This window comes from Sardina pilchardus, chromosome 4, assembly GCF_963854185.1.
Source record: "Sardina pilchardus chromosome 4, fSarPil1.1, whole genome shotgun sequence".
Classification (NCBI taxonomy): domain Eukaryota; kingdom Metazoa; phylum Chordata; class Actinopteri; order Clupeiformes; family Clupeidae; genus Sardina; species Sardina pilchardus.
In genome coordinates this window covers 21993954-22008334 of record NC_084997.1, presented here as the reverse complement: position 1 = coordinate 22008334, position 14381 = coordinate 21993954, and the positions used below count along the sequence as shown (strand labels likewise).

General features: G+C 49.5%; 1 protein-coding gene across 1 annotated transcript; it reads right to left on the bottom strand.

Moving 5' to 3' along the window:
- Positions 1–207: 207 nt before the first annotated feature.
- On the bottom strand, positions 208–14270 carry ofd1 (OFD1 centriole and centriolar satellite protein). Its single transcript, XM_062534619.1, has 22 exons — positions 14002–14270; positions 12781–12981; positions 12598–12666; positions 12478–12508; positions 12271–12378; positions 12015–12151; positions 11662–11835; positions 11119–11225; positions 10906–11025; positions 9987–10060; positions 9792–9883; positions 9249–9438; positions 7229–7359; positions 6729–6830; positions 5716–6256; positions 5191–5344; positions 4785–4879; positions 3263–3364; positions 2673–2839; positions 2079–2315; positions 1288–1355; positions 208–392 (listed from the first exon to the last, which is right to left on the bottom strand). The coding sequence occupies exons 1-22, from the start codon at positions 14095–14097 to the stop codon at positions 347–349; spliced, it is 3042 nt and encodes a 1013-aa protein (XP_062390603.1). The 5' UTR covers positions 14098–14270; the 3' UTR covers positions 208–346.
- Positions 14271–14381: the final 111 nt, after the last annotated feature.

The window sequence follows — 14381 nt, the reverse complement described above, 5'->3', positions numbered from 1 at the left end:
CTTGTTTGGCAAGTGATACCATTGGACATTTGTCAACCAGCCTGGTACTTGTTTTTATGACATGAAAATAAAGCCACTAAATTCAGACATCTGTGTGTTCATGTTTTGCTTTTGCCAGCTCTACACCTTTCCCCCCAACTGACAGCATTTCAAATCTCAGGAAGATTCCATTGAATTGCATTGTAAAACAATACAGATCCAAACAGATTTTATCCAAAGTCACTTTATTGACATAAACAAAAACCACACCATTAAAATCAGAAAGCTGAACAAATATAAATAAATGTACAAAAAATATTTTTCAAACTATTTGTAAACTGCATCATGTAGTTCATGGAGTTCCGTTTCACCAGAAGTCTTCATCTGCCTCTTCATGTGAGAACGCAGTAACACTAAAAAAAAAAAAAAAAACGAACACGTATCATATCACACATCCTGAACACACGAACACATATCCTGAATAGACGTCTGATTATCATCGGAACCTCCACTGAGCCTTCAGTCAGATCTCCATTCAGATCATAACAGGACATAGAAAACACAAAGGGCGCCTCTCATTTGAACTTCTATCTATCCTCCCTTACTTACTCGGTCCTCGTTCCCATTGATCTACACATTAAGAATGATGTTGCGGCAACAATGGGATTGTCTATCCAGTGTTGGTTACAGATCAGTAGGAAGGAGCCTGGAGGACCGAGCATCGAGGATGGAGGAGAGAGGTTGAGAAGGGGCCAATGTGTAGCCCAACACCCACCCACACTGAGCCTTTAGTCAGATCACCAATCAGATCATAACAGGACATAGAAAACTCGACGTGTAGCCCAACACCCACCCACACTGTTCCCAGGCCCTGCGGCCGGCGTTACTGTACCTGTTGTCTTTATCAGATAAGAGGTCCGGCCCTGCGGACGGCGTTACTGTACCTGTTGTCTTTATCAGATAAGAGGTCCGGCCCTGCGGACGGCGTTACTGTACCTGTTGTCTTTATCAGATAAGAGGTCCGGCCCTGCGGACGGCGTTACTGTACCTGTTGTCTTTATCAGATAAGAGGTCCGGCCCTGCGGACGGCGTTACTGTACCTGTTGTCTTTATCAGATAAGAGGTCCGGCCCTGCGGACGGCGTTACTGTACCTGTTGTCTTTATCAGATAAGAGGTCCGGCCCTGCGGACGGCGTTACTGTACCTGTTGTCTTTATCAGATAAGAGGTCCGGCCCTGCGGACGGCGTTACTGTACCTGTTGTCTTTATCAGATAAGAGGTCCGGCCCTGCGGACGGCGTTACTGTACCTGTTGTCTTTATCAGATAAGAGGTCCGGCTCTGGGCTCCGGCGCTCAGCCTCCTCCTTCTTTGGACTCTGCAAAAGCCATTTCACACAGTCACTCCACCGAGCAGACAGCTGCACCAGACAAAACCCCACAAACTCTCCACTCGCTCGCTCTCCTCCGACAAAACCCCACAACCTCTCCACTCGCTCGCTCTCCTCCGCGAAAAGGGGAAGCAGCCAGCGGCATGGAGAAATGTGAGATTTAGTGCTGTGTGTGTGTGTGAGTGTGTGTGTGTGTGTGTGTGTGTGTGTGTGTGTGTGTGTGTGTGAGTGAGTGAAAAATGTGCGTGTGTGTGTGTGTGTATGTATGCATGCGTGTGTGTGTGTGTGTGTGTGGGTGTGTGTATGTATGCGTGTGAGTGTGTATATGCGCGTGAGTGTGTGTGTGTGCGTGTGCGTGCGTGCATGTGTATGTGTGTGAGTGCGCGCTTGTGAGTATGTGTGCATGTGTGAGTATGTGTGTGTGTGTGTGTGTGCGTGTGCGTGCGTGCATGTGTATGTGTGTGTGTGCGCGCGTGTGAGTATGTGTGCATGTGTGAGTATGTGTGTGTGTGTGTGTGTGCGTGTGCGTGCGTGCATGTGTATGTGTGTGAGTGCGCGCTTGTGAGTATGTGCACATGTGTGAGTATGTGTGTGTGTGTGTGTGTGCGTGTGCGTGCGTGCATGTGTATGTGTGTGAGTGCGCGCTTGTGAGTATGTGTGCATGTGTGAGTATGTGTGTGTGTGTGTGTGTGTGTGTGTGTGTGTGAGTACCTGTTGTTGCTCGCCGTCTCCCCCCTGCATGACCATCCTCATGTAGGTCTGCAGCGGGTCGGCCGGGTCAGACGCGGGGCCCCTCTCAGGCTCCAGCTGTTGGCTGGCCTCCACCTGCTCCCTCTGCTCCTCCGCCTCCACGTCCACCTCCTGCCCCCGGCCCCTCTCCTCTGCACCTCCTCCTCCTCCTCGCTCCCCCTCCGCCTCTTGGCTCTCGTACTGCGCCTCCTGCAGGAGCTGGAGTGGAGATGAAGGGGGAGAGGAGGGGAGGACACAGCAGACATGTTGTCAGTTAGTGCAGGGATGTTTGCTGTCTGGAAACAACTCTGCGGGACTCCCCGACACACACTCTGTCTCTCACACTGTAAACACACACACACACACACACACACACGCACACACACACACACTTCTCACTCACACACACGCAAATTTTCACTCACACACACATATGTGCACAGTACACACACACACACACACACACACACACACACACATACACACACGGACACATGCATACACACACACATTTTCTCTCTCTCTCACACACACACACACACACTCAAACTCACTCTCACACACACACCCCCTCACCCTCTCCTGTTCGAGTCGCTCCAGCTCCCTGAGCTCCCTCTCCTGAGCCTGCCGTTGCTCCGTCTGCCTCCTCTCCTCTCGCCTCTTCCTCTCCAGCTCCCAGCGCAGCTCCTCCTCCTCCTCCTCCTCCTTCTGTCTGGCTGCCTCCACATCGGCCTGAGCTGCACCTGTGGGTCCAACAGGTAAAGCGGTGGTGATGAACACATCACAACACATCACAACCCCCCCCCCCCCCCCTGGACTGGGGGCAGAATGAGGGGCATAGGACTGGGGGCACTGCAGGATGAGGGGCAAATGTGTGGGACTGGGGGCAGGATGAGGGGCATATGTGTACAGTAGGACTGGGGGCAGGATGAGGGGCATATGTGTACAGTAGGACTGGGGGCAGGATGAGGGGCAAATGTGTGGGACTGGGGGCAGGATGAGGGGCATATGTGTGGGACTGGGGACAGGATGAGGGGCATATGTGTGGGACTGGGGACAGGATGAGGGGCAAATGTGTGGGACTGGGGACAGGATGAGGGGCAAATGTGTGGGACTGGGGGCAGGATGAGGGGCATACTGTATGTGTGGGGCTGGGGGGTACTTACTGGGTTGGACGGGCACAGGGGGGGTGGCATGATGCCCCTCAGGGGCCTCCTCACTGACACGGATGCCCTCCTCCTGGAGAAGCTCTGGAATGTGACTGGGCTCTGGAGAGAGAGAGAGGGGGGAGAGAGGGTGAGGATGAGGGTGAGGGTGAGAGAGAGGGAGGGAGGAGGGGGGAGAGAGAGAAGGAGAGAGGGGGGAGAGAGAGACACACAGAGAGACAGAGAGAGAGAGAAAGACAGAAAGAGAGAGGGGGGGAGAGAAAGACAGAGAGAGGGAGGGAGGGAGAGGGGGAGAGAGTGAAAGAGGGGGAGAGAGATAGACAGAAAGGAAGAAAGAGAAGAAAAAAAGGCACAAAGAGGCTCTTTCAGGGCAGCCTAGAATGCAGCGCACCCGCGCCGAATACATAATCACCTCCGCCATTGTGGGCTTCTCAGCGGAGGGTGAAAGGACATTTTTATTGATCAGTTGCATGTTAATTAAAAACAGACGCCTCACAGAGTGCTGGGAAGCAACTCAAGGGCGTTTCGTTTGAGATCATTTTGGCAAAATAGTCCGGCGAGGCTACATGCCAATAATGTTTTCATCGCACATTCGTATCAAATGCATTACAACACACAAAGCTGTAATAGTGCTTGTATGATTTCTCTAATACTGACTGAAAAATGACTGAAGAAGCTTTGTAGACGGTAAACTGCGTAACTAGGAGTGTATAGCAGCAGTGCAGTGAGGACAGACTGGACAGCAGTGCTTGGGCCCCTGCCCTGGGCTTGTTTAAAGAGGAATAATGCAGGATTGGCGATTTCATCTCAGGTTTTGGTTTCGTTTTTCGTTTTCGCTCGTTTTATGCTTGCATATTTCTCTGCAGAGCTTCCCCGACAGCTTTAGCGTGTATATTTCTACATATATAGGCTATATATAAATATATAAATTGCAAGCGTGGTTCTTCTTGTTCCTTACGCGTCTCTGACTTCCAGATGTAAACAGCAAACGATCGTTTATCAGAAAGTTGCAAGGTTGTAATAGTGGATAGGGACACCAGGGGCGGGAGGAAATGTGACTGTTTTCGATAAAACTGGTCAGTCAAGCAAAACAACGATTTCTAAGCAATTTTATGACTATGAAAAAGTTGCATAGGGTCTCTTTAAGAGTGGCAGGAGCCCCATGGACCTGTGTTTTCAGGCACAACAGAACGCCAGCCACAACACAGAATGGCAATGCCTCTGCAACCAACCTGTTTTCTAAACAGACAGCACAGTGATCTCATTCTCACTTTATAATCACCAATCCTGAGTATGAAAGTAGGAAAGTTCAAGATTGAACAACATAGAAATTGTTGAAAGTGACTGTAGCAAATAGAGTACAGTAGAATTCCACGGACAGACTGAGAGTGCATAGCAGCAAGCATACAGTTCCATGGTCTGTAATTTGGGAGTAGGGCTAGGATGGGTCAGCAGCACGAATGACCCTCAAGGTCGCTGGTCTGGTGAAGTTTCAGCCCAAAAACGTGGGTGGAGGTTTTACCTGGTGAAGGTTCAGTCAGGTCATCAATGGCTATTTCTGCAGGTTGTGGAGAAGAGGACTCTGAACTTGACACCTCTCGAGCAACCTTTGGGGGACTAAGAGAAAGACCACCGTGAGCATCAATACGCTACAGATTACATTACATTACATTACATTTGGCTGACGCTTTTTGACCAAAGCGACTTACAACATGGTAAAAAACATTAAAAAAACAAATAAGATTTTAAGAGCAATTCTAGCAACAAATTTTACAACAGTAAACAAAAACCACAATAAGTGCATCAATGAGTCCAACTGTCCGTAGGATAAGCAAGACGAGTTGTAAGAAGTGCTATGCGAGGAGAGTAGTGCTATGTGAGGAGACAGGACACTATGGGTGCGAGGGCTGCAGGTGTGGTGGGGGTACCTGGAGTGCTGGCGGCTGGTCCTCTGGAGCTGGGGGCTGCTGGGGTCACTGAGCACGTCGGGGCTGAAGTCTCCTGAACGCCGCGCGGCCGCTGGGATGGGGGACAGCTGCCGCGCCGGGGACCTGCTGCCGGCCAGGGGCACCGGCAACACCTCTGAGTGACCACGCCCCCCACGGCACAGGACACACAGGTTACACACACACACACTCAAACACACAGCCCAATGGCAGATTACTGTATAACTACATGGAGTCAACATAAGTAACTAAGGGATCAAGGTCCTGCTGACCTGAGAAGGGTGATATCAGGTATATTACAAACGGATGAACATGTTGGAATGTAGTACAACATCCGATACAATCCACTTCACTGTAAGTGTCCCTGAATGTCATGATGCAACGGTGTAATGTAAGGAAGGCTTTTCTCCATTCATAATGAATCTAGCCAATAATGTCCTATACCCAGCGCATGACTGATGACTGTGTTGTAGTGTTGGGTGAATGATTGTGGTTGTGGGTCAGTACCTTCCAGTCGTTCTCGTCTCGGCTGATGTTTCGCGAGGGAGACCGGCGTGGACGAGAGGCGGCGCGGCGCGGGAGACAGGCTCCGCTGCGGAGGGGTCACCTCACCCGCCAGCGGGCCTCGGCCGAAGCTGACGGGCTGCAGCAGGTCCGACTCTCTGACCGGGGGACGCGCGTCGACTCGCAGGGCCGGTGGGTCGGAGGCAAAGGTCACCCGCTGGTGAGCCAGCGACAGGGCTTTGGCGTGCGGGTGGTGTTGGTAAGGTTGGTGTTGGTGATGGTGTTGGTGGTGGAGCGCGGTGGGCATGTGGCGTGTGGGCGACGGGGCTCTGTGCGGCAGCGCGTAGGAGGAGACGGCGGCGTGCAGCGCCCTCTGCTGGTAGCTGCGGTAGGCCTCCTCCAGCGTCTCCGCCTCCTGCTCCAGCTCGCGGATGCGGGCCTTGGCCCCGGCCACCAGCTCCAGGTCCGAGTCGGGAGAACCGCCGCCGCCGCCGCGGTCCCTCCAGCCGCCGCCCCCCCGCGCACCCCCGCCCGCCTCGCCCGCCTGCGCCCGGAGCACGTCCCCGTCTACATAGAGGTCGGGGGGAAGCAGCCGGTCAGCGCTGAGGTCCAGCACCGAGCGGTCCACCAGGGACGGCTTGGGGTTACGGAGAACCTCGTTCTCCAAGGCTGGACCGCACACACACCGGACACACACACACACACACACACACACACACACACACACACACCGTGCACGGACAGAATGGAGGGAGAGAGGGGGAGAGGGGGAAGAGAGTGGAAAGGAGGAAAAAGAGAGGATGAAGGAGGAGTCAATGGCCCACCACCAAAAGACAGACGTTCCTTTGGAAACATCTTTTGAAGAAATACTAGTAGACCTCTAGATGGAATTAAAGATGAAATCTGATATCTACAAGAGAAATGTGACATCTACTGATTACTACAGATTCACTACAAGTAGACCTCAGTGACAGTAGTCAACACCCCCTCGTCCCGCCCCGTGTACCTAGCTGAGCTTGGCGCAGCTGCATCTTGATGTCCTCGGCGTGGGTGGCCATCCACTGGCTCCTCTCCTCACACTCCAGCAGCTGGCTCTTCAGCTGGGCCACACGCTCCACCTGCAGCACAGCACAGCCCAGCGCCACTTACAAACACTCCACACACTCACCAGGGAGCAGCACAGCAACAACAACAACAACAACAACAACAAAAACAACAGCAACAACAATAGCAAGAACAACAACACCGCCAGGGCTGTCATCATCAGCATCATCACCCAAGCACTCCAGTCATGAAGTCACATCCTGTAGCGGGCTCTGGGGGAGCGTGTGTGAGTGTGTGTGGGTGTGTGTGTGTATGTATGTGCGAGCGTGTGTGTGTGCGTATGTGCGAGCGTGTGTGTATGTGTGTGTGTGTGTGTGTGTGTGTGTATGTGTGAGCGCGTGTGTGCGTGTGTGTGTGTGTGTGTGTGTGTGTATGCGCATGTGTGTGTGTGCGTGAGTGTGCGGTGACTGACCTCCTGCTGCAGCTGGGCGTGCAGCACCTGCCTCTGGCTCTCGTGCTCCTCCTCCTGCAGCCTCCTGGCCGCCTCCGTCCTCCTGAGCTCCGTCTGCAGGGCCAGCTGCTCCGCCGACGGCTGCCCCAGAGCTGCACGCCACGCCACAACAACACCACACATTAGCACATCCGCTACACTAGCACAACAACACCACACATTAGCACATCCGCTACACTAGCACAACAACACCACACATTAGCACATCCGCTACACTAGCACAACAACACCATACATTAGCACATCCGCTACACTAGCACAACAACATCACACATTAGCACATCCGCTACACTAGCACAACAACACCACACATTAGCACATCCGCTACACTAGCACAACAACACCACACATTAGCACATCCGCTACACTAGCACAACAACACCACACATTAGCACATCCGCTACACACGGCAGAACAACACCACACATTAGCACATCCGCTACACACACACAACACTACATGTCCCACAAGACCATCAACGACCCCTGGGACTGGAAGCCCTCGCTCCACACACACACACACACACACACACACACACACACACACACACACACACACACACACACACACACACACACACACTTGAGAATGTGGTGCATGACTCAGAGTGGGGGGGTGTGAGGACACATTCATGTGGGAGGACGGAGGGAGAAACCTGTAGGGAGATATGCACTCCGCCGGAGGATACGTAGAGGTGTGAAAGTGCACGCCTGCAGGGCAAGACCCCAGAGATGCGTTCAAATTCGCAAACATAGGCGAACGTTTGCAAACAGTATTCCGTTAGCCTTCAGTTTTCGGCAAAGTCGCAAACAGTCTGAGGATGAGGTGCTCCATGAACATACAGTGGAACTGGACATGACTTTGACGAATGCAACGATGCAATTACCCTTAGAATGGAATGTTAGCACCAAATCGTTCAAAATGAACCGTTCAAAGAAAACAATGTTCGCCACGAACGTTTGCCACTGTTTGCTAAATTTGAACGCACCTCGGGACCCAAACAACGGGAGGCCTCCGTTACAGGGTTGAATAACGCCTAATTAGTGAGGTATGAGGAGTCGTGAGTGTTTGGTCATCTCGGGTCCAGTGGGTCCCAGAGAGCGAGAGGGAGGGAGGGGGGCGAGGGGGGCAAGGGGGGGGGGGCAGAGGGAGATCATTGTGCTGGCCGCTCTGTGTCTTCTGCTTAATGAAGCACGCTGCCAGCGTTGATGTGCCTACTGATCCCCTCCGGTTCTCCGCGGACAGGAAGGGCATTGTGCCCCTCGAAGGGGAGGGTGGCCTTGGCTCGGGGCCCTCACCAGAGAAGGGGCCTCTGTGTTTCTATCCAGCGGGCCCCCTCGGGCCCCAGGACCCCCTCCTCCTGCCTGCGCTCCCTTTCCCAGGACTAGTGTCGGGCCGCAAACACGGCCAAGAAGCCCCGGCATTGACAGGCAATGTGCATCCAAAAGGAACTTTTTCTTTTGTTGTGTTTTTTTTTTTTTTTTTTAAAGCGGGGGTGGGGGGATGGGGGGGTGGGAGGAGTTGTGCCCTGTCCCAGTTTGCCCCTTGTGGGGTAATATCTGTGCAAGCGCCTGTGAAAAGCTTCACATGGAGGCATGGAAAAACAACAAACAAACTAAATGCTTAAGACAGACTCCAGCTGTGTCATCTTAGACTGGAAAATTCCAGTAGCGTTGTAAAGGCAATGAGGAAAAAGAAAGAATTGAGCTGCAAAGCCCAGCTTTAAGCAGATTTGACATTTTAACTTCCTTGTCTTGAGTTCACCTCTGGTGCCGTAATCCCGGAGCCTACGCTCCAGCACACACACTCCTGTGGCCCGCGCAGATTACTTTCTCAGAGGCGGTGGCGGCGTGCCCTCACTCTTAACTGCGTCTGTGCCAGAGCCACCTCTGAACTGCCGCCAGCCAGGAGGAGCTGACATGCTGTCGGCGGGGGGGACGGGTGGACGGGTGGACGGGGGGGGGGGTTGGGGGCGTCTCACCTTGGCGCAGGTGCCGGTTGTCCTCCTGCGCCTCCTCCACCTGCTGCTTGAGGAGGCGCGCCTGGGCCTGCAGCTCCACCCTCTCCCTCCGCAGCGCGGCGTAGTCGCTCACGCTCTCCAGCCGCTCCCGCAGCAGCGCGTTCTGTTGGATCAGCAGGGCGCCCTGGGACTGGGCCGTCTCCAGCTCCATCTGCCAGTCACAATGGTGCGCAATGGGCTCAGCACAGACACAGACACATAGCAATAGAGGGAGCCATGAAAGCTGTCGCTTGATATCAGATAATTGCTATTGGAAACAAAACGTCTCCTTCTCCCCCCCCCCGTCCCTCTTTATGCTTCCCCGACAACAACAACATCAGAGGGCACATTTTGGACTGAAATCCTGAACCCCTAAATGCTGGCTCTTATCTTCTCTAGGATTCTGACTGATAATTCAAATCGATGACTCACTGAGAAAATTCAGAGAAAACGTTTCAGAGAATTCAGAGGAAACGTTTCACTAGCTTAGCCTTTGGGAACATGAGTCCACTATACGCTATTTACCTTTAGCCGTTTCACCTCTGCGAGAGCTTGACTGTGCTCTTGTAGTTTAGCATCAATCACAGACGCCTCCTTCTGAATTCTTGCAGTCTCCTCTGTTAGAACCAACAGTTCACACACAGTACACAAACAACATCAGTTACAATAATAAACAGATCTGACTGATGCACAAATATGCCACTAAATTCATGCACAGACCTTTACTTCTCTTCTCATTTTCTGACAGCTGCTCAGTTCTCTTAACATAGTCTGCCTTCAGTTCCACTTGGTATCTAATGAAAGAAAAGGACATAAAAAGAAAAACAACCAATAAGCTGCTCACACAATACCAACACAAAGAGAAGCTGTGACACTAGAAAACCACACTTGTTAACAATGTATGTGGTGATTCCATAAATGTTTCATGAGTTTGTGACTTTGGTGCGTGGCAGTCATAAAGCCAGAGTGCATTGTGGGCCAAACGAGCCACGCTGGCCCCAGAAACGCCCTGCATGCGTGTGTGTGTGTGTGTGTGTGCGCGTGTGTGTGTGTGTGTGTGTGTGCGCATGTGTGTGAGTGTGTGTGTGTGTGTGTGCGTGTGTGTGTAGCAGCCACTGTGGCTGGACTCAGCTGCTTGCTGCCTGCTCTCTGTGTGAGCCTCGCCTCCAGCCTGCTCACCTAATGCTTACTGACAGCTGCCCACACTTGCCAGATTTACGGCCTATAAATAAATGCAGAGTGGCTGGAGAGGTGGGGGGGGGGGACAAACCTGTTACAATGGCATAATCACTACATTAATCACCACTGTGTGTACAGTACACTAGAGACAACAGCAGCATGTCAGCAACCCCCCCACCTCCTTTGAAGTCAACAGAGTGAGTATGGAACAATTCTCACAAACACCAAATAATTCATACACATCACACAGCAAGAGTAATGACCAATTTACAGTTCCATAAAAAGGGAAACACTACAGATACTGGCGTATAAGAATGAGCCGGGCGCACACAGAACAGCACTCTACAAAATGTCATCTACACAACAGTGACACCTACTGGTTCAGCACAGAGCATGCATCGGTTAAGTGATGTGCCCACAAGGACCGGGTTTATGAGACCGGAGCAGATTATTTGCACACCTGGCCAGTTCGTTCTTCAGCTTTAGGTCATAGGTATCCTCCATGGTCTTCACGGCCAGTTCTCTTCTCTTCAGCAGGTCTTCAGTTACTTTGGTTTTCTCCTCCTGTAGCTTACATGTTCTAGTGAAACAAGAGTAACATGAGAGTTGGTGGGACTCGTGCCATGAAACACGCACCATGACATAGCTCAGACTTGTGAGGGCTTGGACCTACTTTTCAAACGCTTCAGTTCTTAGCCTTAACTCAGCCTCTCTGTTCCGCACAGTTTCTATCTCCTTCAGCAAAGCCTGCCTCTGCATGTAGATCTCCTTTTCTTCAATCTGGAGTTGGAATCACAGTCAAACATATTGTCAACATCTTTTACAATAGAAGACATATTTTGCACAATGGGACCTTGTTGCTCAGCCTACAACACATACTACAACTTTATTTTCAATTGATGTTCAATTCTTCACTTGAAGTTGAGGTAGAACTCCAACCATTTTTCACATACAGTAGATATGTTTCTCGAGGTCACAGAGTACACCGAGTAACCAAAGATTGGTTTCTTAAAAACGTGTCCCCCTTTTTTCCCCAGTATTGACAGTTCTCAGTTACTTTAAGAAACAAAAATCTATGTGAAAAATTGAGTTTTCCTTTAAGTGTCATATTAATGATTCTAATAAAAAACAAAACAAAAAAGAAAACAGCTTGGAAAACACCTCAAGCCATGTTAATCATAGTGCATTGAATGGATGACTGCCAGTAAGAGCCTACCTGCTGTTGCTTCTGCAGTCGCTCGATGGCATTCTTTTCTCTGTGAATCAATGCCTCAGATTTCATCTCGTAAGTTCTCTCCATATCTCTCCTAAAGTCCAAAATCTCTCTCTGAGCCTTTTCCTTCTCTTCCATCTTCACTTTTGCAATTTCCACATCCTTGAAATGTTGAAGCTGGCACATTTTGTGTATGGTTTAATGGTATTCAAGGTTCTGGACGGAGATTATGCATTGAATAATAATAATACTAACAATTCTCCAACATGCATGACACAAGTCAATAACAGTGGATGGAATGAAATAACACATCCTGTTGAAGATGTGAGTCTTAGAGGTGCAGTGATTGTGTATACCTTTGTGTTGATTTCAGCCTGTGCTTGTTCCTCAATCTCTTTTCTATAATCGGCAAGTCTAGCCTCAAATGTATGCCACTTGTTTCCTCGGGAGCGCAGGACCTCATACTCTTCATCGATCATCTGCATCTTTTCAACTGTAAGCATATAACAGAGGCCCCTCAATGAAATGTCTGTGCTCAAAATTAAGACAGATTTACATAAAAGCTTCACTTTATAAAGCCGCATCAACTAAACCAGCACTATGGAAGTATACCAAGAGATTCTTTAAAGGCTTCAGAGTTGCTGGTTTGCGTGTTAGCATCACTGCTGTCCCTGTGTATATGGTGGTCTATCAGCTCTGTCAGAAGATTCATCAAAAAGCCTGTGGGGGAAAAGCAGAATTTACTTCCACAGAGAACAAGACACAGAATCTAGCAAAACAATGTTCAGAAGGATGAATTGTGAAGGTTGTCCACTGTACCTTTCTGACTCTCTCTCTGAATGCTTGATGTCTGTATGTAAAGAAGACACACAAGATCAAAAAAGATGTACCCTTCTGGAAATGTTGTCACTGTTATGGATTTAATAATGCAGTGCTTACCAAAGACTTATACAGAGATGAGCGGGGACTGATTTTCATGAGTTGAAGAATGTCTCTGGTTGAAAAACACTAAAAATGACCATAAAGAAATTAGTGTAAAATCAATCACCAAAGGATGCAACAGAAGGATAAAGTGACAAAGGGTGAATGCAAATGCAAAATTGTGTACAAATTGGCACTCACCTTTTCTGTGTTCATGCCAGATTCAGGATAAAATACAGACAAGGTATATTCATAGCCTGAACTCTGTAAGTGCTCAATTACCAAGCTGTTAGAGGCTATCTCTAGGACAGAGGACGTTTTTACAGGGACTGATTTGGGCAGGCTCTCTCCACTTAAAAATGGGTGCTTTAACTCCTGAATAAGCTGGTTCCGAAGCTGGGTCTGGGAAAATTAACAAAAAAGGAGTCAATTCTGCAGATGATTATTCAATAAAATGAATAAATGAATAGCAAAGAATAAATCGCACTGTATACAAAACTGTGGAAAATGTTTCAATCACTTTGAATGACAGGTTACTCCATATAACATAAAAGAAACAGAAAAACTCTCCTGCAAATGATACTGTGATGGATAAGCTACATCTGCAGTAGCAGTAGGAGCAACAACTGTACTGTACTGTTGTTGGCGATGCGTGCCACTCGCCTGCTGTCCCTCACCTCTCGCCTACAGTCTCCACTGTCCTGAAACACTGTCCCATGCCACCTGCCAACTGTTCAATGGGTTAGGGTTAGAGTTAGGGTAGTTGGCAAGTGGCACAGCCAGGACAGTGCCATGGGAGAGTAGTCGAACGGGCACTGGACAGTGGTGCGGAACACTAGGTGAGTAGCATAAGACAGTAGGCAAGCATGGCATGGAACAGTGGTGCTGGACGGCAAGTGAGTGGCACAAGACAGTAGGCAATTGGCACATGACAGTATGTGAGTGATGGGCATTCACAACAGTACAGTACATTACAGTTTCTGCTCCAAATGCTTCTCTACAACTGACATACAGTTGAATATGTTGCATGATTCAGAATCAGAGGGGATTTAGGACATTTGACTAAACTGTCAAAGACACAGACTAATGCAATGGCCAGTAAAGAATTAGCATCTTTAGAAAGTTGCGAGTAAGACGACCATGGCTCTACAGAATGTCAAGAACCAGCGTGGCAGGCACACCATAGGCCTACTAAGTTATCGGGGAAATGAAAATGCCAAATCTACATTGTAGGCTAATGTACTTGCACCCCTATATATATTAACCCATGTGTTCAATTCTTGAAACTTGATTGTGTTAGAAAACGAGACTATTTGAACCGTCGAAGAAACTGTAACCTGAAGTAGAAACGAACTGAAACTGGCCAGTTTATGATATTCTTAATTTCTGCAAACAGCTGTTAACAAATATAAGCAAACATACCTTCAACGTGTCAAGAACTCCACGCTTTTTGAATGTCTGATAAAGCCTCTTCCTCATCTCATCTGGTGAGAGGGACTCCTCTTTATCTCCTGACATCCTACTAAAACTTGTAAATTACCCTAGTAATAGGAGCAATGGTCACCTAGTCATCTCGCCTAGCACACAACTTGATTAGCAAGCTTTCTAATGAAAGTTTTGTAACAAAAGGCGTGCGACAAAATAAGAAAACATAGAAATTGGCAGTTCTTTTATGCCTTGGAAACCTAACTGTTTACAAGCCTAAAAGGGAGGAGGAGCGAATAACGAACTTGCCGACAAATTCAAATGACTGACTTCCGGGTTGATATGGCTTACACTTTCATTCATGATATTTTCGAAAA

Bases quoted from the DNA above. Each gene is read 5' to 3' on its own strand.
- ofd1 (XM_062534619.1), bottom strand. From the start codon at position 14,097: ATGTCAGGAGATAAAGAGGAGTCCCTCTCACCAGATGAGATGAGGAAG. The intron at 11,836-12,014 runs GTATACACAATC...AAAATGTGCCAG, and splicing joins AGGCTGAAATCAACACAAAG to CTTCAACATTTCAAGGATGT. The intron at 1,356-2,078 runs GTACTCACACAC...TGGCTTTTGCAG, and splicing joins GAGACGGCGAGCAACAACAG to AGTCCAAAGAAGGAGGAGGC.